The 22,660-nt window shown below is 44.1% G+C and overlaps 1 protein-coding gene across 5 annotated transcripts in view; it reads right to left on the bottom strand.

Annotated features, from left to right (window-relative positions):
• Positions 1 to 22,660, bottom strand: part of ldd (lipid droplet defective) — a 92,269-nt gene that overhangs the window by 21,613 nt on the left and 47,996 nt on the right. For all 5 annotated transcript variants that reach the window (XM_076520287.1, XM_076520290.1, XM_076520288.1 and 2 more), the window contains 13 exons: positions 20,474 to 20,663; positions 17,711 to 17,908; positions 16,090 to 16,605; positions 14,637 to 14,815; positions 13,571 to 13,838; positions 12,505 to 12,604; positions 10,990 to 11,132; positions 10,684 to 10,884; positions 6,427 to 6,607; positions 6,232 to 6,344; positions 4,769 to 5,597; positions 2,811 to 2,959; positions 1,793 to 1,975 (listed from right to left, as the gene is read on the bottom strand). In XM_076520287.1, the coding sequence (XP_076376402.1) occupies positions 1,793 to 1,975; positions 2,811 to 2,959; positions 4,769 to 5,597; positions 6,232 to 6,344; positions 6,427 to 6,607; positions 10,684 to 10,884; positions 10,990 to 11,132; positions 12,505 to 12,604; positions 13,571 to 13,838; positions 14,637 to 14,815; positions 16,090 to 16,605; positions 17,711 to 17,908; positions 20,474 to 20,663 (3,250 nt within the window). The remainder of the gene's footprint in view (positions 1 to 1,792; positions 1,976 to 2,810; positions 2,960 to 4,768; positions 5,598 to 6,231; positions 6,345 to 6,426; positions 6,608 to 10,683; positions 10,885 to 10,989; positions 11,133 to 12,504; positions 12,605 to 13,570; positions 13,839 to 14,636; positions 14,816 to 16,089; positions 16,606 to 17,710; positions 17,909 to 20,473; positions 20,664 to 22,660) is intronic.

Genomic DNA, 22,660 nt, shown 5'->3' with positions numbered 1-22,660 from the left:
CGATTTGCTGCAATTGTTAACGTCGCGTTAATATCGAATCGAGCCTTTTTGATCGATTCGTAATTCGCCCAGCCGTTTCGGCGACCGCGCCGAGACAATGTGCCCGCCTACCGGGTTATTTAATACCTCGAACAATGCGTCATTGAAAGATTTTCGGTGAAACGAACGCGCGGTGCTTTTTATCGCGCCTGTCGTTGCCGCTCGTTGCGAGCGAATTTTCTGATTTTTCCCAGTTAATGAGAGCGATTGTCGATTACCACCGTGCCTTTTCCAGTTTATTTTCAAGCACAATTAACTTCGTATTTATCGAATAGGACGTATAGAATCTTTCTATTTAATTTATTTTGTTTATTTTTTATTGTTTATTATTTATTATTATTATTTATATTATATTATATATAATTATTTATATTATATTTATTATTTTTATTATTTATTATTATTAATTTATTGTCTTTATTTTGTTTCAATTTTTTTCATTCGCTGTTACCACTTCCTGTACGAAGCAGGCGTGTCATATAATTTTTGAAAAGATTGTCGCTGAAAAACTGGCGACGCTATTGAGACCCAAAAATTTGAGAATGTAATTTGATCATTCTAGAGCAGAGGTGTCAAACTCGCGGCCCGAGATGAACATTTTTGATGTCAAGTATCAGGACGTAAACGATAATTTAACTTTATATATGTTTATTACAATGTACTAGTCAAAATAAAAATATTTGTTTCTATGAACATTGATTTTTTTTGCGGCCCACCTAAAGTTAAGCATCGTTTATTTGGCCCAAGTTAGCTTTTGAGTTCGACAGCCCTGTTCTAGAGCATCGTTTCCTTTATTAGAACTCGATATCTCGCTTCCAAGTACAAAGAAAAAATGGACAATTTGGGGTAAGAGGAGGTATGATTAATCGAGCCTCGCGGCTCATTTTTCTTCGCAAATTGTCCAGTTTTGTTTGCAAGCTGAAAGAAAATTAAGCAGAATTTACTATATATTTTTAATCAATTGTTAATCTCGCTCTTTCATTTTTTCTTTATTCCTTTTAACTCGCTTCCTGCGCGATTTAATGTCGCACCGTTGTAACGCACCGACTTGCTCCCGTTGATCAAATAAATATTACTATTATCACATTATTATTTCAGTATAAAATAAAACGTGGGTCATTCTAACCCAGCGCGACAGCGAAGGATTATTCGCAAACCGCGCCCGGAAGAAACGACCGAAGAATTGAGCCGTTTATTTTGAAAGTGGCATAAGTCACTTTGTTTTTAAGTCGATATATATAGTTAGTATATATATATATATATATATATATATATATATATATATATCGACTTAAGTATATATATTATATAGTTAAGTATTATATAAGTATATATATTAAGTATATATCGACTTTAGTATATATGTATATATATATATATTACTATATATATATATACTATATATATATATATATATTTAAGGGTTTGCGTTTTAACACGTTTAAAAATATGGATGCTAACTTTCGAGAAGATTTACTTGTATTCGTTATCTCAGGATACTGACATTTTTCTCAATATAAATAATTTCGTATAAACATTAAAAAATCACCACTTTTCATTATGCCACTTTCAAAATAAACGGCTCAATTCGCTGATGCGAAAACGACGGATATCTCGCGAAATTAATTCGTCCGATCATCGTCGATCCACTCGACGTCTGCCAAGCATCGGAATTCTTTTCTGCCGCGCGACAGAGTGCAACGGGCCGTATTAACCATGCAAGAATTTGTTGAAAAGTCCGGCGGGGGCTTACTTGTGTTTAAGGTGCTGCGGCGTTCCGATGCACCTGAGGCCAGCCTTGGCGAGGATGCCGACACGGTTGCACAAATTCTCGCACTCGGCCACGCTGTGCGAGGTCAGGATTACGCAGCTCTGGTTCTTCGTCATGCGTCTTATCGTTTTCGCGACCAGATCCTTCGTGGCCGGATCCATGCCGCTGCGGAGGAATAAATAAAACATGAGCAACCGTGTGCACACGATCCGCCGTTTTTCGAGCGGTTTCTCTCTCGACGCTGTTCTATCCGCCGTATCTTACGGTCAGACTGCGGATGTTTATGCGAATTCACGGTTTCTTTTTTTCGAAAATTGCTATACACCTGATTGTAGGTGAACCGAAATTTTTGTCACGATCCGGTGATTTTCAAAAAATATAGTTTTCATTTTGTTTATTCTGTTGCGTCGCGTATGTTTTTCTTATTTGTAGTAATAATAATTATAATTAATAATAATGATAACAATAATAATTATTATTATTATTACATATATTATTATATAATAATATATAATATATAATAATATATACAATAATATTATATAGTAATATATAATGATATATGCAATAATATTATATAATATATAATATAATATATTGTATATTATATATTATAATAATAATAATAATTATTATTATTATATAATATATAATAATATATACAATAATATTATATAGTAATATATAACGATATATGCACTAATATTATATAATATACAATATAATATATTGTATATTATTATACATGATATAATATATTGTATATTATTATATATTATTATTATTATTATTATTATTATTACAAATAAGATAAACAAAATGAGAAATATATTTTTTGAAATCACCAGATCGCGGCCAAAATTTTCACACATGAAATATACATTTTTATACATAAAATAATTCCAACAATAATTATTATTTGCAACAATAATTGTGCATTATATAATTTTGAATTTTGCAGGAAGATCCGCCGGTCTGATTCACGGTTTGTCGAACGCACCTCGTCGGCTCGTCCATGAGAACCACGGACACCGGCGCCATAACGCTCAAGGCGGTGCACAGTTTCCTTTTATTGCCGCCGCTCAGGCTGCTCACCCTTTTGTGAGCGTACTTCAGCAGATCTAGTCTCTTCAGCATCGACTCGACTGCCTGAAACAATTTTTCACGGGATTACGTCGCCTCCGCCCGGCGAAAAAGGCGGCTCGCGGAACGACGGCTACCATCAATTATGTATCGAGCCGGGGGCCGACTTCCGCCGTTGGCCCTAACGATTTCAAGAGCCGTTTCCGCTCCAGAACTCTCGGCGAATCGATCGCCCTAAATTCCCGCGATGTTTCGGGAGCGCGCGCGCGACTCTAAAGGAAATTTCGAAATTCGTTAAGTTGCCGAAACTTGCGCGGGTTACTTTTGCCGGCAAGGTTTTTCCTGCGGACGTTGCAATTTCGAGCCGGCAAGATGGACGTCTCGAGGACCGATCGTTCGATTCGAACGAATCTTTTTCAACGGCTTCGCTGACGTACGAACAACCTCGAAATTCGCGTAACATCGGAGCATCTTGTTTAACGCTCGATTTACGGTACGCTAGAAGCGGCTGTTTCGTATTAGTTTATAAAAGTAACAATGGAACCGAGTGTATTATAGTAATAATATAGTAACATATGATCGAATCTAATGCGAATGACCCTATTAAATATGATTATACAGGGACCCTATCGAATTGCATAGGCGCAGTACTAGCACAGGGAAATTCACGGCGACTCTAAATTTGGCATTCTAGAGAGAATTTGCCGCACCTCTTTCTCGACGGAAAAGCTGCGATACTCGGACAGATTTTATCAAACGTACCAGCTTTCAGGAGGCGTGGAACAGAGGAAAGTGTGCTAGACTCTAGAGTGCTCGAAAATGTCGACGATTCTTCCTTCAGTTCACAGTCCATCAACTTAGCGATTTCTCAAAGTCGTTGGCGGGCATGAATCCTACGGAGCATCTTACATTCCCGACGAAATTTCCCGTGGAAAATCGCCGCACTCGAGCCTCGGTGCTCGTTGTCGCGACATGCCGGGACGTACAACCCCCTCCAAAAGTATTGGGAAGCCCGCTTGTTTGGTTACAAATTTTAAAAGTTGCGGTAATTTCGCCCTAATTCGCGCTCGGATTCCGCTCAGAAATTGACAATTTCGGAAGAGGAGATACGATTATTTATTTTTCATTTTATATACATATACTTTTTATTTATATATGTTTTACTTTTTGTTATACGTATTTTATCTTTTTGTCACATATATTTTTATTATTTTATGAGCATTCTTATTATTTTTACCGATTGTCAATAACTATAAAAAATAAAATAGAGGAGATACGCGCGATATATATAGATAAGGGTGTCCCAAAAATGTCTCGCAATCCGAAAGTAGGGGATTCCTGAGATCATTCGAAGCAACTTTTTCCTCAGCGAAAATGCAATTCGCGGCTTCGTTTACGAGTTATTAACGAAAAACAGTGACCAATCGGAGGCGAGATCGTTTGGCGCGAGACGGCCGAGCCAATGAGCGGAACTGAGCTCCGTGCGCTCGTTGGCTGGGCCGCCGCGCGCCAGCCGAGCTCGCCTCTCATTGGTCAGTGTTTTCCGTTGATAACTCGTAAACGAAGCCTCGGAGAAAATGTTCGCAAAGGAAAAAGTTGCTTCGAATGACCTCCGGAACCTCTCATTTCCGGATTGCGAGTCACTTTCGGTACACCCTGTCTATAAAACAAGAACTAAATAATCGTATCTTCTCTTCCGAAATTCTCCATTTCCGTGCGCAAAGTGAGCGCGAATTGCGGCGAAATTGCGGTACCGCGAACGACCCCAGAAATCCCAAATTTCCCGGAAGCAACATAACTTTCGGACACCCGGTGGAGCCGTCAGAGCTCGCGGGACCTGAAGCTAAAGTTTCGGCATAAATCAAGCGGTCTCACCTTGGGAACGTTGCTCAGCCCGCAGACTTCCCCGTGAATGGTCAGACACTGATGCGGACTGAGAAAACCGTCGAGGCCGTCGCTCTGAGGGCAGTAGCCGACCTCGCCGTTGCAGAGCGGGCCCCTGGCGAGCTGCCGTCCGTTCAAGAGGATCCTGCCGGAGGTCGGGACGATCTCCGTGGTCAGCATCCGGAACGTGGTGCTCTTCCCGGCGCCGTTCGTCCCCAGCAGCCCGAAACACCTGCCGGCCTGCACGCCCACGCTCAGATTCTGCACGGCCACGTTCGTCCCGTACACACTGCTGTACTCCTTCCGCAGCTTCACCGTCTGCACCACGTCCACGGACATGCCGCTCTCGACGCGCATCCGCTCCTTCGAGACGTCGTCGTCCTCCTCGACGGCCGCGTCCGGCGAGGCCCGCCGCCGGGCCCAGGCCGGCAGCAGCCGGCACTCGATCAGCAGGTTCAGCGAGAACAGGATCGTCCCGACGACGGCCAGGAACACGTAGTGCAGGCCGAGAAGGTCCCAGCCCAACGGGGACTGGTACGTGTCCATGTGGAATTTCTCGAGCAGCTGCGCCGTGATGTCGTTCCGGGATATCTGGACCAGAGCGTCGCCGAGGACGTACTGCGGGAATATCAGCAGAACGTTGTGCAACGTGTTCCGTATGTCCTCCGTCGTCTTGGTCTTGCCGAGGATGTCCAGCACGAGGATCGTCGCCAGCGAGGCCACGCCTATGAACGTGTTCACGCAGAACAGCACCATGTTCGAGAGACTCGAGTCGTTGAACAGCTTCTCCGTCAGGTGGCAGAACGGCAAGGCTGCCCACCTGTTCGGACATTCGTTTCGCGAGGGGTGTTAATACTCTTCGTTTTAATCGAATTTCTCCTGGTCCGGAAATGAAGGGTTCCTCGGGCCGTTCGAAGCAATTTTTTCCTTTGCGAAAATACGATCCGTGGCTTCGTTTCCGAGTTATCAGCGAAAAACCAGCGGCCAATGAGAGGCGAGCGCGGCTAGCGCGAGACGGTCGAGCCAATCGGCGGAACTGGACTCCGCCCACTCGTTGGCTCGGCCGCCTCGCGCCAGCCGCACTCGTTTCTCCATTGGCCAGCGTTTTTCGTTGATAACTCGTAAACGAAGCCGCGAATCGCATTTTCGCTGAGGAAAAAGCTTCTTGAAATGACCCGAGGAAGCCACTCTTTCCGGTTTGCGAAACATTTTTGTGACACCGTATATAACGAAATTAAAAGAAATTAAATTTAAAAATAGGAAGCATTCATATCTTTCCCGCACAGTGTAATAACAATAATATAATATATTAATACTAGTAATGATAACATAACATAGTGTAAATAATAATTTAAAAATCAAGTCATTTAGACCCCTCCCGGGTAGAAATAACCTCCGATCGTGCGGAGTGGCTCAGCCGAATGGAAAAGAATTTCAGTTCGAACGAGACTCACGCGAAGAGGAAGAGCAGAAGACAGATGCCGGCCAGATTGTGCCTGGCGACGTAAGCGGGCAGCCCGAATATCTCGAAGACAATCACGGCGAGGACGATCGACAGGCCAAACACCTGCAAACCGGGAATCGAATTTAAATCGGTCTCCCGGGGCCGCCACGTATCCCCCGGCTTCTCATTCCGTCAAACCACTCACGAAGAAGTCCCAGATTAACGCAGTCGTCCAATAGGTGACGGGATGGACGCCGGCCAAGAAGAGGATCCTCTTTTCCTCGGACAGCCTCTCTCGCACCAGCTCCTTCGATCCTTGAGCGGCGACCAAATTGAACGCGATTAGGAGCACCAGAGCCACGCCGACGTCCGCCACGTGCTGCAACCTGAAACGAGCGAATCGTCGGGATTTCCTCTTGCTGGCTTGCCGTCCGATGGCTGCCGAGATTTTTTAGTTGAACATTTACGGTGATATATATTATATTATATTATATATTATATATATTATATATTATATTATATATTATATTACATATATACAGGGTGTCTCAAAAATGCAATTCGGAAATGTCGGTTATATTCCATAGATCATTTGGAGCAACGTCTTCCTTTACAAAAATGTTCTCCGAGGCATCGTTAACGAGTTATCAACGAAAAACAGTGACCAATAAGAATCGAGTACGGCTGACGCGAGGCGGCCCAGCTGACCAGCGCGCGAAGCCCAGTTCCGCTCACTGGCTCGGCCGCCTCGCGCCGGCCGAGCTCGCCTCTCATTGGTCACTGTTTTTCGTTAATAACTCGTTAACGGTGCCTCGGAGAAAATTTTTGTAAAGGAAAAAGTTGCTTCGAATGACCCGAGGAACCCGCCACTTTCTGATTGCGAGACATTTTTGGGACATCCTGTATATATATATATATATATATATATATATATATAATTCGGAAATAATGGAACATCGTTTAATTCTTCCGACGTGTCCACGGTTTAATATTTCGGCTACTTGTTTTTCCAACAACCGTACAAAATCTGCGGTCCGATGATGACGCCATGATCTGGTGAAGGGTTAGCGAATGCGGTTTGTAAAAGCAGTTTGTACTTGAGCGACCATCGAACGCGGGGCTGCGCGGCCCCTGAAGCTAGGCAAACCGCTCGCCGCGCAGCAAGGCGCGCAGCGGACTTCGAATCGCGCGAAATGTTAACGTGCAGCGCGGTTCGAACGCGACCGCGCCAGCAGTCACGTCGAGTTAATTAAAAGTAAACGCAACACGCGCGAGATCTCGTGGCGCACGGTCATCCGCGGCCGGTTTCGTCGACGCGGTAAGGCCGCGTCGGCGCGGCATCTGATCCGGTAATTGGATCGCGCTTATCGAAACACTGCAACGCGCGTAGAACGTTCGCTTTTCAGATTTTTTCCGGTGTCGTTCGGGGTTCGTTTTCGCGCACGGGCGAAACTGGGCCGCCGCTGCGCTTATGTACGATAATGTTTAAAAAAAAGCATAGACAAATTTTGGATGAAAATTGGCCGACTTTGAGCGACGATAACTCCGCGAAAAATCAGCGCAGAACGATGACCCTCTGCTTAAATTAAAGCTTGAAACTTTTTCTTTAAAATAGCGTATCTGAATTTTATGTTTGATCCACCCTCGTGACTGTAACTATTTAAATGCGAGGCCATATGTTTGTCATATTGAAAATCTTGATTTTTGCCAAGTTTGATAAAATGCACGGGCTTTATACAATTTTTCTCGGAGATACCGTTTACAGAGAAATAAAGTACGATCATTTTCCTTTAATTTAAAAAAAAAGAATCTCGGCTGCGATTTTTTTTCGCGAAGTTACAGCACTTTAAAGCGAGCCTTGCATTTCTGGCATGAAATCAGAGTTTGCATTAATATGGATTGCTTTGGGGGTGACTTTGAAGTGCTGTAACTTCGCGAGAAAAAATCGCAGCCTCGTATCTTTTTTTTCAAATCAAAGGGGAAGGATCGAACTTTATTTGACCGTAAACGGCATCTCCGAAAAAAATTTCGCGAAGTTAGGGCACTTTATAGCAAACCTTGCATGAAATCAGAGTTTGCATTAACATGGGTTGCTTTGGGGGTGATTTTAAAATGCTGTAACTTCGCAAAAAAAAGTCGCAGCCTCGTATCTTTTTTTTCAAATCAAAGGGGAAGGATCGAATTTTATACTATCGTAAACGGCATCTCCGAAAAAAATTTCGCGAAGTTAGGGCACTTTAAAGTGTACCTTGCATTTCTGGCATGAAATCAGAGTTTGCATTAACGTGGGCTGCTTTGGGGGTGACTTTGAAGTGCTGTAACTTCGCGAGAAAAAATCGCAGCCGCGTATCTCTTTTTTCAAATCAAAGGGGAAGGATCGAATTTTATTCTATCGTAAACGGCATCTCCGAAAAAAATTTCGCGAAGTTAGGGCACTTTAAAGCAAACGTTGCATTTCTAGCATGAAATCAGAGTTTGCATTAACATAGGCTGCTTTGGGGGTGACTTTGAAGTGCTGTAACTTCGCGAGAAAAAATCGCAGCTGCGTATCTCTTTTTTCAAATCAAAGGGGAAGGATCGAACTTTATTCGATCGTAAACGGTATCGCCGTAAAAAATTTCGCGAGGTCCACGCATTCCGCCAAACTTCGCAATTTTCAATACGACGAACACCGGCTCGTATTTAAAATATTAAAGAAGTGTGGGTGCATCAAATTTAAAAACCAGAAACGTCATCTTAAAGTAGAGGTTTCAAGCTTTAATTCGAAAAGAAGTCATGCTTCCTACGACGATTTCCCGCGCAGAAATCTTATCATCAACGTTGACCAATCTTTATCCGAAATTGTTCTGCGCTAGAATTCCTTTCGAGCAGCATAAATAACAGCGCATAACCGAGTGCATTTTAAATTCTAGAGTATAACAGCCATAGAGCGGGCGTGGCGAGTTTTTAATGTTTGCACGCGCTTATCAAGCACGCAGCTGCCCACCGCGGTGCACCGGTGCGTTCCTTCAGGGAAAATTGCTTTTTTCACCGGAATCGATAGCGCCGTATCTTGGAAGTACGTTTTCGAAGTTTCGATATGAAATTCAAAGTGCTCGAAGTTAGAATCGATTTTATCGCGCCCCGTGGCAGGGGCGTGTTAAAGTTTGATTGCCGAGGATACCGGTAAATTGCCCAGCGGACTCGAAATTTTACACACATTTCTCCGCCGTCTTATATATATTAACATCTTATCCATTAATTCGCCACTTTTCGGGATATATTCAAACGTTCGAAGCATCGCGTGCCACTGGATCACAAATTCTCTCCTCGGCAATGAAACTTTCTCCTCGAAGTGCAGAACTTTACGCTCGTCGCGCGTAAAAAGTAGCGACCGTTGGCCATTTAAATTGCAATTTTAATAAAAATAGGAACATATTCTCAAATTTCAAGATGTCTAGAATATTTCGAGTCCAATCGACGGCGGCGCTTACTCTGTGATCGACGAGTATACTCGTCGTCGCTCGATTCTCGCGACAATTGTAGACGCGCGCTCCGAATAGAAGGCGTCGCGACGACGGATAAGAAGATCACGTGCTACTGTATCATAAATTTTCTCCTCGGCAATTTCGTCTCGAAGTCCAAAACTTTACGCTCGTCGCGCATAAAAAGTAGCGACCGTTGGCCATTTTTTCTTCTGACACTTATAGGCGCGCGCTCTGAAAAGGAGGCGCCTCGGCTAAGTGGTTAAATCTCTCTATCGATAGGCTTCCGGGTAAATAAAGTAAATCGAAAATGTCAACGCATATCGATTAACACGTTCCGTGCCACGTGTACCATCGATGGTACACGCTTGCATGTTTACTTAGTGAACTGAACAAATTGTTTACAAGAAATTTAGAACCGAAGAATCAATTTCCACCGCAAGAATGGGCGTTGATAAGTTTTTGTTATGTTGTTATGTGTACGAGAATTAATAATTGCACGTAATACATCAAGTTTTAGTAAAATATCAAAGTGTGAAGATTCGAGTAAAAAAAGCTCTGCACGGAACGTGTTAAACGCTGAAAGATGCGGAGAACTTGACGCGACAACAGGTTCGCAATAAAAAAAATAGGAAAGCGGTCCAAAGAACGCTTATAAACGTGTCATTGGATCACAAATTTTCTCCTCGACAATTTCGTCTCGAAGTCCAAAATTGTACACAGGTCGCGCGTAAAAAGTAGCGAGCGTTGGCCATTTACGTTGCAATTTTAATAAAAATAGAAACATATCCTCGAATTTCAAGATGTCCAGAACATTTCGAGGCCAATCGACGGCGACGCTGACTCTGTGCTCGACGAGTATACTCGACGTCGCTCTATTCTCGCAATTGTAGACGCGCGCCTTGAATAGAAGGCGTCGCAGCTAACGGGTTAACGGCGACGAACAGAAAGATCGCGAATTCTCGAGGCGCGGAGACCGGAAGCAAAGCGGAACTCACAGGGTGGTTCGGTTCAGTTGGTCGCTGGATAACTTCAAGGGATGGTTGAGGGTCGTTAAACGGCCTGGCACCCCGGACGCCCGTAAAATCGCCTCGTTTAGGGCGCTCAAGTAGGACGGCAGCGCGTGATGGCCCTTGTTGTTGTACCAGACGATGAACAACGGGTCGTCCTTCGCGTGCGACAACGACCATCCGCCGTATCTATAAAAATATCGAGAATGTCGATAATGCCGAAACGAGGCCGGCGTCGTCGTCGTTTTTGGAAACGTTCGAATAGTCGTTCGCTGGCTAAAATTGCTGGCTAACCTTTTCTCTATGTACGTTTGGTGGGTCGACACGATCCAATCGAGGGTCGGCCTGCCAGGCAGGACCTGCAGCAGGCCCTCGACAGCCTGCGACACTCCGTGACACACCTGTTGGCCGTCCAGACAGCTGCACGTTCCTGTGTCCTGATCGAACAAGGAATTACTTTTTATTGCGTCTGCCGGGTCCCGCGATTGCTAGACCGTGGACTTGGCACCCGTGTATTTTCTGCGCTAACTGTTTTTTTTTTCTCCAGACGAGGATTGCTTTTATTCCGGTTCGACGCTCGTTCGTTCGTTCGACAAATCAAAATTGTTTCGGTCTCATATTTTTTGGTCTCGCGAACGTGGTCCCGCGTTTAGAGGATTACAGAGGCAAGGGTGCTTCGAGCTGGAAATTTAGAAACGTTGGCTTACAGTAGAGATTTCGAGCTTTAATTTCAGATAAAATTCATCGTCCTGCGATGATTCTGCTCGGAGTTATCGTCGGTCGAAGTTCGTCGATCTTTATCCAAATTTTGTCCCTGCTGCAACTATTTCGAGCAGGGCGTTTAACTATAGCAAATTCTCCCCAATCGACGCACAGATCGCGCACGAGAGTGGACGATTTGGGAAGAGGAGACACGATTGTTCGAGCCTCGCGGCTCGTTTTTATAGCTCGCCGATCGTCAACGATTATAAAAACGAGGCGCGAGGCTCGGAATTGTCCATTTTTGTATTGCAAGTCGAGAAAGAATCAAGAAGAATTTACTGTACTTGAAAGCGAGATATCGAATTCTAATAAAGGAAACTATGTTCTAGAACGATCGAACTATATTCCCAAATTTTTGGGCCTCAATGGTGTCGCTGGTTTTTCAGTGACGATCGTTCGAAAGACTTTGAAACAATTTTTGTGGTGTCTCGAAAATCAGATCCTCTCGATCGATGCTCGTCTATAATATCTTTATTCCTCGTTGAAATCCGTCGATTCTGTTATATCCCGGCTCTCGCGCGTCGAACAGATAAATACAAACTTTAACCCTTTTAGTGCCGGGCGAAAAAGAGGTGCTTATGCGAACATAATCGGCCGAATTTTACGATTTTACTAGGATTTAGAAAAAGGTTCATAAAAACCAAACGAGAAGCAATATTTACATAATTCAAAAAGCAGTGTATTAAGGACAAAATAGAGAATAAAACGGTGACGCTAATTTTTCTCTCGTAATGAACTTAGACTATTTATAACGTATTTATTTATTTATAACGCTACAAGGTGCGGGCCGATATATCGGCCTCCGGCACTAAAAGGGTTAACAAGCGCTTAAAGTTAAGTACAATTACCGACGGAAAATCGGGAAGGAATAAACGATCGTGTGAAGAACGATTTGCTCGAATCGACGATCGAATTTCCACCGGAGTATTTCCTTTCCCGGGGATGAAATTTTCCAGCCGTGAAATGATCGACGCGTAAAATACATTCGCCGTCCACAGTCTAGCGATTAACTATCGCGCGGCTCGATAACGCAATTAATTGCCATACGTTCGGTAGCGTTTGCCAAGCGCCAGCGTAATCATCCCCGAATCGATCGTGGAGCTGCATGGACACGTGTTGCAGGAACGAGTCGTGGTTGTTGTCGACGCTGAAACGAGAATCCGTGACAGAAGAACGATACTATTTAGTTAGAGTGTTCGCGGACAGCGGCGGGCCCGCGCGCGAGTTCTACGGATCATGGTTAACCCTTTCGCTACGGGCGGGTTCTCCGCCGCGGCACTTCCGCTGAACGGAGCGCTGCGACGCCGATCGTCAGCGGGAGAACCGCGGCGGAGAACCCAAGCTGCTTGAATGTTTTCGAACGAACAAATTTTTTACCAGAGGGTATTTATAAATAAAGGGTATTCCAGGGTATTTTATAATGTCTTAGCATGCGTTCTTTAATTTACAGTATGAGAGGAAATAACATTATGCAATATAATACATCTTATGGAGGGCCACTATAGTGGCCCGTAGTACCTCAGTGGCATCTTATGGAGGGCCACTATAGAGGCCCAAAGTACTTCAGTGGCATCATATGGAGGGCCACTATAGTGGCCCGAAGTACCTCAGTGACACCACATGGAAGGCCACTATAGTGGCCCGTAGTACCTCAGTGGATTCATATGGAGGGCCACTATAGTGGCCCGTAATACCTCAGTGGCATCACATGGAAGGCCACTATAGTGGCCCGTAGTACCTCAGTGGATTCATATGGAGGGCCACTATAGTGGCCCGTAGTACCTCAGTGGATTCATATGGAGGGCCACTATAGTGGCCCGTAGTACCTCAGTGGCATCTTATGGAGGGCCACTATAGTGGCCCGTAGTACCTCAGTGGCATCACATGGAAGGCCACTATAGTGGCCCGTAGTACCCCAGTGATATCATATGGAAGGCCACTATAGTGGCCAGTAGTACCTCAGTGACATCATATGGAGGGCCACTATAGTGGCCCGAAGTACCTCAGTGGCATCATATGGGGGGCCATTATAGTGGCCCGTAGTACCTCAGTGGCATCTTATGGAAGGCCACTATAGTGGCCCGTAGTAGCGAAAGGGTTAAATTATGCGTACCTGTAGAAATGGGTCGGATGAGTGTCGTAGAGCTTCGGCGTGAGAGGCAGCGCGGGCTCGTCCTGGGACGGCGGTCTTATCAAAGAGAATCCCATGGCAACCGCGACGAACATCGTCGGCAGGAAAAGGCCGGCGAACAGCGTCATCCAATCCTTTCTGAAGTGCCACATTCTCTTCTTCAGCAGGGCTTTCGCCTGTCTCGTCGGGGTCGGGTTCAGGATGGGCTCGTCGTCGATCAGATCGATGTCGTCGTTCGACATCGACAATCCTGTGTGCGTCGTCGGACGGGATAATTGGATCGTTAACATTATTTCTACCGAAGGTGTCAAGATTCGTGAAGTGATAATGACAGCTTGATAATTAATAATTTTATAGTTTTATAATTAGTAATTTAACGATAGTAATAATAATTTAATAATTAACGATCTAATAATAGTAATAATTATTTCATAATTAATAATTTAACAATTAATGATCTAATAATAGTAGTAACAATTTAATAATTAATGTTCTAATAATAGCAATAGTAATTTCATAATTAATGATTTAACAATAGTAATAATAATTCAATAATAATAATAATCTCTTAGCTAATAATTTAGTAATAGCAATAATAATTTCATAATTAATAATTTAACAGTAGCAATAATAATTTCGCGATCAATAATTTAATGATAACGATCGATCATTTCTGTTCAACGCTATTTTTACCAAAGGGGTTGAAGGCTACCCTTTAATAATTTTTAATAAAAATGATTTGCAACAGCTAAAACAAAAATAATTCGACAGTCTTCCTTTCTCTCGTAAGGAATTATTCGTTAATAAGAATAAATCATTAGTTGTCAGAGAGACGTTCTAACATAGCTGCGGGAATAAATTGTAGAACAAGGTCGCGATGAACGCTGAAATAACGTTTGTCCAAGAGATTCGTCGTGATCCCATGATCTAAAGACTTATTTCGCTTCCATGATCCGAGGACTCCAGCCTCCGGAGGCTGGTAAATAGAATCGAAGAAACGCGTTCGCTTCTTTCCGAGACGTTCTAAGTGGCGGAAGCGATTACGTACCAACGTGATCCACGGTGGCGACGCTGTCCTGGCTAGCTCTGATAACGGAGCCGGATCCGCTCTCGGCTCGGGAACAAAGATCCAGGAAGACTCTCTCCAAGGTGTCGCATTCCAGAGAAAAGTGGGAATAGCCCACAATTTTCCGGCTGTCCTCGAGAACCTTCGCTGCATGCGCGATACTGGAAAGCACTTCGTTTAACGAACCGCTGTCTACGCGGCAAGCCTTCGTCGTCCGGCGAAAGAATCTCGAAATTAGTTTCAACCCGAGAGTCCTTTCTCTCGACGAGCTTTACCGTACCACGAAAATTCGATCGGACTCCGGAAAATGTGATATTACGGTACTCTCTCTCTCTCTCTCTCTCTCTCTCTCTCTCTTGAACGTTATTCTAGTCGCAGTTTACGAACACCGAGAGGATGCTGTAAAAACGGTCGACGCGTGTTTCGACCTTAAATGTACAGCGATACCAATGGACTACCCCTATACAAGGTAGGACTCCGAAAATGTCTCGCAATCCGAAAGTGGCGGGTTCCTCGGGCCATTCGAAGCAACTTTTTCCTTTACAAAAATTTTCTCCGAGGCACCGTTAACGAGTTATTAACGAAAAACAGCGACCAATGAGAGGCGAGCTCGGCTGGCGCGAGGCGACCGAGCCAATGAGCGGAACTGGGCTTCGTGCGCTGGTTGGCCGGGCCGCCTCGCGCCAGCCGTACTCGATTCTTATTGGTTACTGTTTTTCGTTGATAACTCGTTAACGGTGCCTCGGAGAAAATTTTTGTAAAGGAAGAAGTTGCTTCAAATGATCCGAGGAACCCGCCATTTCTGGATTGCGAGACATTTTTGGGACACTCTGTATAGGGTGAGTCACAAATTAGTCCCCAGTTAGATTTCTCAGCCCCTTCCGACGGTCTGACGAAAAAATGGCTCGTATCAAAGTTAATCAGTATTTCACCGACAAGAAATTGCAATTGTTTATATTTAAAACCAAATCGATCTTCGATTAAAAAACAAGACCACCGTTATATTTTTAAATGAAACTAGGTCATTTAAACTTCATAGTATCGTAGGCGACGTCGAGGCGAATTCAACGACCCGCTACACGATGACCTTCGGGTGACGTTGAAGGAGGAGTTGCCATGAATCGATTGCCACAATATTTTATACAAATTTTGTATAAAATATATTTAAAAAATATATATATATATAATAAATGTATATATAAAAATTGAATTAAACAAGCATTTGTAACGTATTTTCGTCCATTTGTTTGCGTTTACATGCGAGTACTGGTATTATTTCAATTATTATGGCAATCGAGTCACGGTAATTCTTCCTCCAACGTCGCCCGAAGGTCATCGTGTAGCAGTCCGTTGAATTCGTCTCGACGTCGCCTACAATGCTGCAACGACGAAATATCTGTATAACAAAAGATATCGAAGATCTGGACCGACTCACTTGTTGTTGACGCCGTTCTTCCCTTGGAAAGGCAGCGCGACGGCCACCTCGTTGCCCGATATTTCGCTGGTCTCCGCGTTCGGGATCACCTCCTCGATCACGCTCTTCAGATCCTCGATCCTCTTCTTCGCAACGATATCGGCGTTCCCGTCGTGTTCGCCGGGGAACGAGACGAGCAGCCTGTAACCGCGGCCGTGCATCATCTTCAAGGACAACGGCGAGCCGGTGCACAGTATCTTCCCCTTGTGCATCACCACCACGGTGTCGCTCAGCATGTCGGCCTCGTCCAGGTGATGAGTCGACAGGATCACCGTCCTGCCGATCCTGTGCTGGTCGATCAGCCTCCAGATCCTTCGTCTCGCGGCAGGATCCACGCCCGCGCCGGGCTCGTCCAGGATCACCAGCTTCGGAGAGCCGAGGAACGCGAGGGCCACGCAGAGCCTCCTTTTCGTGCCACCCGACAGCCGATAGACGGGCTCGTGTTCCTGTTTACCCAGCTCCAAGCACGTCAGCATGCTGCGGACAACGAATTCGTCCTGTAAACGGACACCGTGCAGGCATCGAATTGCAGGAAATTTCTTTCAATTGTAAATCCTTTAGCTCGCGCACGAAAGTGGACGATTTGGGAACAGGAGACACGATTATCAGAGCCTTGCGGCTCGTTTTTATAATTCTGGACAATTAATAATTATAAAAATAAACCGCATGGCTCGTATAATCGTATCTCCTCTTCCCAGATTGTCCATTTTCGTGGTCAATCCGAGCGTCAGTTAGGGAGACATTACTAAATTATAAAGATAAACTCCGCGAGGAATCATCGTAGACTGCAAGTCTTACTTTAAAGTTCTGTAACTTCGCGAACAAAAATCGCAGCCAAGTTTCTCTTTTTTCAAATGAAAGGAGAAGAATCGAACTTCGTTCCACGGTAAACGGCATCTCCGGAAAAAATTGTACAAAGTTCGTGCGTTTCGTCAAACTTGGCAAAATCAAGATTTCCAATGTGACAAACATGAGTTCGCATTCGAAGGATTGCAACGGCGAGGGAGTATCGAATTTAGAATCCAGAAACAGCGTCTTAAAGTAAAGCTTTCAAGCTTTAATTTAGGAAAAGAATCATCGTCCTACGATGATTTTCGGCGGAGTTATCGTCGGTCGAAGTTGGCCGATCTTTTTATCAAAAATTTCTCTACGTTATAATCTTCTCGAGCAGAGTACAGTAACGTCTCCCCAACTGACGCTCAAATTGTGCACAAAAATGGACAATTTGAGAAGAGTAGATACGGTTATTCGAGCCCTGCAACTAGTTTTTATAGTTGTTGACAATTCGAAGCCATAAAAAACGAGCCACAAGGCTCGAACAATCGTATTTCCTTTTCCAAAATTTTGTCCATTTTCCTGGACAATCTGTATTCCGTATTCCTTGGATTTTTATATTCTTCAAAATCGTACTCCTCGAAAAATTCGACCCTCGACCTTCCGAGGGTCCATTAGGAGCCTAAATACGAACACGGCGATTCCCCGGACCAATTATAACTGTTTCCAAGGCAAGAGCACGAGCTCTGGAAAAGCGTCGTTCCGTGAAAACGGTGCATTGATAAGGACAGTTTGCCGATCGACTCACTCGTCGACGCTCCGTTGCATATTAACGCTCTCCTTGGGCCGTTTCAGCTTCGCGTAGAAGACCATGTGTTCCCTGGGCGTCAAAGTACCGATGAGCACGTTATCCTGGGGGCAGACCCCTATGTCAGGTTTGCAGTCCTCTTCACCGTTCAAACAAATCTCGCCGGTGGTCGGAGCCAGCATCCCCGTCAGCATCTTGCTGAAACGAGAGTACACACACTCGAAAGACGGGAATGAATATCCACGGTGCCGACTCGCCGGCGGAGATAGGAGGGCGCCCAACCCTTTCGCCAGACTATGAAAGGCAACGAGCTACGGCTGGGCAAACGCGAACCGGAATCGCCGTTTAACTGATAGAATTATGACGAGTGCAAGTCGCGCGGCACTGAACGAGAGACACCTATTCTCTTGGACGTCGTCGGACGAAATTGATGGTCGAAATTTTTATCGATATCGCTTGGTGGCATCGTTGACAAGCGATCGTAGCGTAAAGAAAGACGCGAAATGAATGATTAACACTAAACCTACCGAGCGGTAACACTAACTGGCATCGCCGATGACGCCGAGGCCAGCAGAAAAATTTGCGCGTTGACGCAACGATTATGCTGTCCGCGTCTTCGTGCTGTCAAAAATATTTTGTCCGACGATTCCTCCTCTGTCGCGAGTAAACGAAACGGTGCGATCGCGTACATCACCGACGAAAGTTGAGAAACTTTGCGCGTCGTTCACGTTTCAGTGAAACTTGGTATTTTAACACTAAACCTACCAAGCAGTAACACTAACTGTGGCATGTACTGCTTCACAAAAATGAGAAGACCGAATTTATTTAGGATTTGTAAAGTTTTTATTATGAAACTTGCTCCAATAATATATCTTATTCAAGCGTTTTCCACGAAAGAGTCTCGGAACTTTTCAGAATTGCAAAATAAGAAAGCGGTCACTTTGACCGCGGTAGGTTTAGTGTTAAAAAAGGAAGACAAAAAGCAAAAGATAACTAAAAGGTAGAATATATTTGTTAGGAAAAAATGATCCCGTAAGAGACTCGTTCAGTCGGATAAAACAGAATAAATTTTGCATGGAATAATGAAGGGAATCCAGAAATTGGATTTAGGCCACTATTCCAGATAATGTTACAGTTATATAATGATAATAATTATTATTATATATTATATTATTATATTATTATATTATTATATATTATTATTATATTAATATAATTATTATTATATAATTAATATTACGGTTATAATATTACCTCATTTTACGCGAGCATAGATGACAAATATGCACGATTTTAATTGGTAAATGAGACAACTATACTTGGTGCCAACTGTCTCCACAATTAACTCCGTTTTTTATAATTTTCTATTTTTCGATCATTTCTCAAATAAGGCTCCCATTTTTATCGGTGTCAAAATTAGCTCAACATCGCCAGGAGCGTGTAAGTGAAGTGAAAAATGAACGACATCAACGTCCAAATATTGATACGGAACGTTCGAACGGCGTAATTTGACAGGGGTGAATTAAAATTCCACGGCGTAGCCGCATCTGTATTCTCAGAAATACAGAGCGACCGAGGGAAGAAATAGAATTGAATATCACAGGAGGACGTTCTGCACGCGGGATCCCATACGTGTGCACATATGAAATTCTGTTTGCACAGTCTACATTCTACGTTACAGGAGCCGGTGTCGAGAGTCTCGATTATTCGACAAAACGCTTGATAAACCGAGAGAGATAAAAAAGCTTTATTCGCCGAGTCGAATCCGCTTCGATATTCCGTGTTACAGTAATTTCTCCCGGAAATGCCAAATTTTTGGTTGCCGCGAATTTCTCTGCGCCGGTCCTCTACGCCTATGGAATTCAATAGAATTATATTCTATTAATATTTATATTATTATATTTATATTATATATATTATTATAATATTATAGAAATATTTAACCCTATCTAAAAGGGTCGACCGTCGAATCGCGTAAATCGTCATAAAATTATAACTATTTTTTCAAATTAAAGCTCGAAGTCTCTACTTTACGACACCGTATTTCAATTTCTAACATCGTGCGTCCCAATGACCGTAGTATTCTAAAACCAACGCCATGCTCGTGATACAAAGTGCACAAAAATGCAAAGTTCAACGCCGTCCATGGACCCGGACAAATTTTTCTCGAGCATGCCGTTCGAAACATCGTAAAGCTCGAACTTTCCCCTTTCGTTCGAGGGCAGAATCGAGTCGCTGCGATTTTTTCTCGCAAAGATTTCCGAGTCCATAGAGGCCGCTAAACTGGGCGCATTTTCGGTGTCGCGAACATACCCTCGTATTCGGGATACCACAGTCCTTTGGGGTTGCGCGATATCAAAAATTCGAGTACAGTGTCGTAAAGTAGAGATTTCGAGCTTTAATTTGCGAGGAGAGTCATAATTTTACGAATGTCGCCTCCGAATTGCCTTCGAATCGTGTCGCGTGGCCTCCGAATCGCCTTCGAATCGTGTCGAGTGGCCTCCGAATCGCCTTCGAATCGCGTGACGTGGCCTCCGAATCGCCTTCGAATGGTGGCAAAAAATTAGAAACAAAAAAGTTAAGTCATCGTTTTCATTCTAGCATCGCCGTCTGCCTCGAGTTTCAATGAAAACGAGCCGCGAGGCTCGCGAAGAATCGCGTCACGGTATTCTCGTATCTGCCGGTTTCGATTCCGATCTCCGAACATTTCCAGGAGAAATTACCGTAGTTATTTAGCCGTTCGGCTAATGAACATTCACTTACATGATGGTTGTCTTCCCAGCCCCGTTTCTGCCGAGAAGACTGGTGACTTCTCCCTCGCAAAGCTTCAAAGTGAAGTTATCGACGGCCACGACCTCTCCCTCGTCGCTGTTGTAGACCTTCCTCACGCCTTCGAACCTGACTCCGGTCTGCTTCTTGTTGACTACCAGGCTGCTCGAGTCGGTCTCCTCGTCTATATTACGGGCGACATTAATAGCGAATTGGTTTTCTTTGCCAAACGAGTCGTCGATCTTTCCGTTTCAGACCGAGAAGCAAGCTCTTACCCTTCGTACGGCCAATCGGATCCTCGGGGAAGCGTAACGAAACAGGCGAACGAATCGTAAAGCGTCTCGGAGGACATTATTCGATCGGCGGAGATACTTACATGCTCGATAAAATAGCTTAGATCGAAAAGAAATCCCCAAATGCATGCGAAAACGCAAAATGCAACGCGGACGCATCGATCGAGCGATGAAATCGCGATGCCGTTTTATCCGACCGTCCCTGTGCAAATTTCACTGTACAGTTACGCGTTGTATTATTATTGTTATTATTATTATTATTATTATTATTATTATTACTACTATTATTATTATTATTATTTTGTGTCGTTTATAAGAATAATAAAGGTACTCGGTCGACTCCTCGCGGAAGTTCCACGGAACCGACGAAGAACGATTCGCGCAGATTGCAAAGCGCTCCGTGCCGGAGCTGCGCGATTTTGACGTCTTTCGAGCCGACAATTCCGTCGACCTAGGCCAAGAGGAATTTCGTAGACGCGAGCTTTCGTGCCTCCGATCGAGAAGTTTGCTGGTTTTTGTACAGCGAAGGGAAGCGGTAGTTTCTGTCGATCTCGAACGAAAGTTTGTCTCGACGAAGCGGAGAATGTATTGTTCGTCGGTAGTCTGCGAAGCTTTTCAGCGAGATACGAACTTTCTACGCCAATTGTAAGAAGTAGACGCTAAGCAAAAGCTTCTTCGGCAATGATTTTAATAGATCGGATCAATTTCGAATCGTAAATTTCACTCTGTCGCGGTCGAGTTTGTTGCGAACCTCGCGATACTCGCGATCCGACGATCGACGCTACAGGGTGTTCCAAAAATGTCTCGCAATCCGGAAATAGCGGGTTCCTCGGATCATTCGAAGCAACTTTTTCCTTTACGAAAATGTTCTCCGAGGCACCGTTAACGAGTTATCAACGAAAAACAGTGACCAATAAGAATCGAGTACGGCTGACGCGATGCGGCCCGGCCAACCAGCGCACGAAGCCCAGTTCCGCTCATTGGCTCGGTCGCCTCGCGCCAGCTGAGCTTGCCTCTCATTGGTCACTGTTTTTCGTTAATAACTCGTTAACGGTGCCTCGGAGAATATTTTCGTAAAGGAAAAAGTTGCTTCAAATGACCCGAGGAATCCGTCACTTTCAGATTGCGAGACATTTTTTCCCTGTTGATCTTGACGGAACCCGTCAAAATGGCGGGTCATTGATTTGTTAATCTACGATACATTTATGATATTTATTTAAGATACGTTTATGAGTTATTTAGTCAATCTCTAAATCAGAGTAAACGTGTATTATTTTTGTGCTACGTTAATTCAGCGTTGAAACAGTCTCGGTTGCACAAATGCTTCGCGTGGGAGAAACTTTTCTGCGAAGCATATTCACGCGTTCCGTCAATGATGAATCTCTCGTTCGTGGTCGCCGCGCGAAGTTTCGAACACGGCGAAAACTCGATTACGCGGTGTATTATTTCAAAGAAGTGGAAGAATGAATCTTTGCCGGACGAGCTTACATAATTATCGGACTTATTTGAGACAATGGCCAGTGTTCGCCGAGTAAAAAGTGGAGAGCCGATTCCAAGCAAATCCAGGAGAAAACGCGGCCATTAATACGGAAAGCTCGCGCAGCGTCCAGGATTATGAACGAAGAACAAAGAGACTCGGAAGAGTTCCTTTTTTTTAATGCACGGAGAAATAAGCGATTTCCTGTTCGTACGGGGAACTACAATGGACGACGAACGCCGATGTAATACCGTTTTTTCACCAACCTGCTCCGCGATGCGTCTTTCATCCGCGATTTGCCGATTTCTTATTTTGTCGAGCTTTGTAATAAGCTGGATAAAATTCTGCGATATTCTGCGAATTTGATCAAGTCGTACGTGTGTGTGTGTGTGTGCTCTAAAAATACAGCAA

This window comes from Megalopta genalis, chromosome 3 (genome assembly GCF_051020955.1).
Source record: "Megalopta genalis isolate 19385.01 chromosome 3, iyMegGena1_principal, whole genome shotgun sequence".
Lineage (NCBI taxonomy): Eukaryota > Metazoa > Arthropoda > Insecta > Hymenoptera > Halictidae > Megalopta > Megalopta genalis.
Note: the sequence above shows the minus strand (reverse complement) of the source record. Positions and strands in the feature narration are given on the sequence as shown.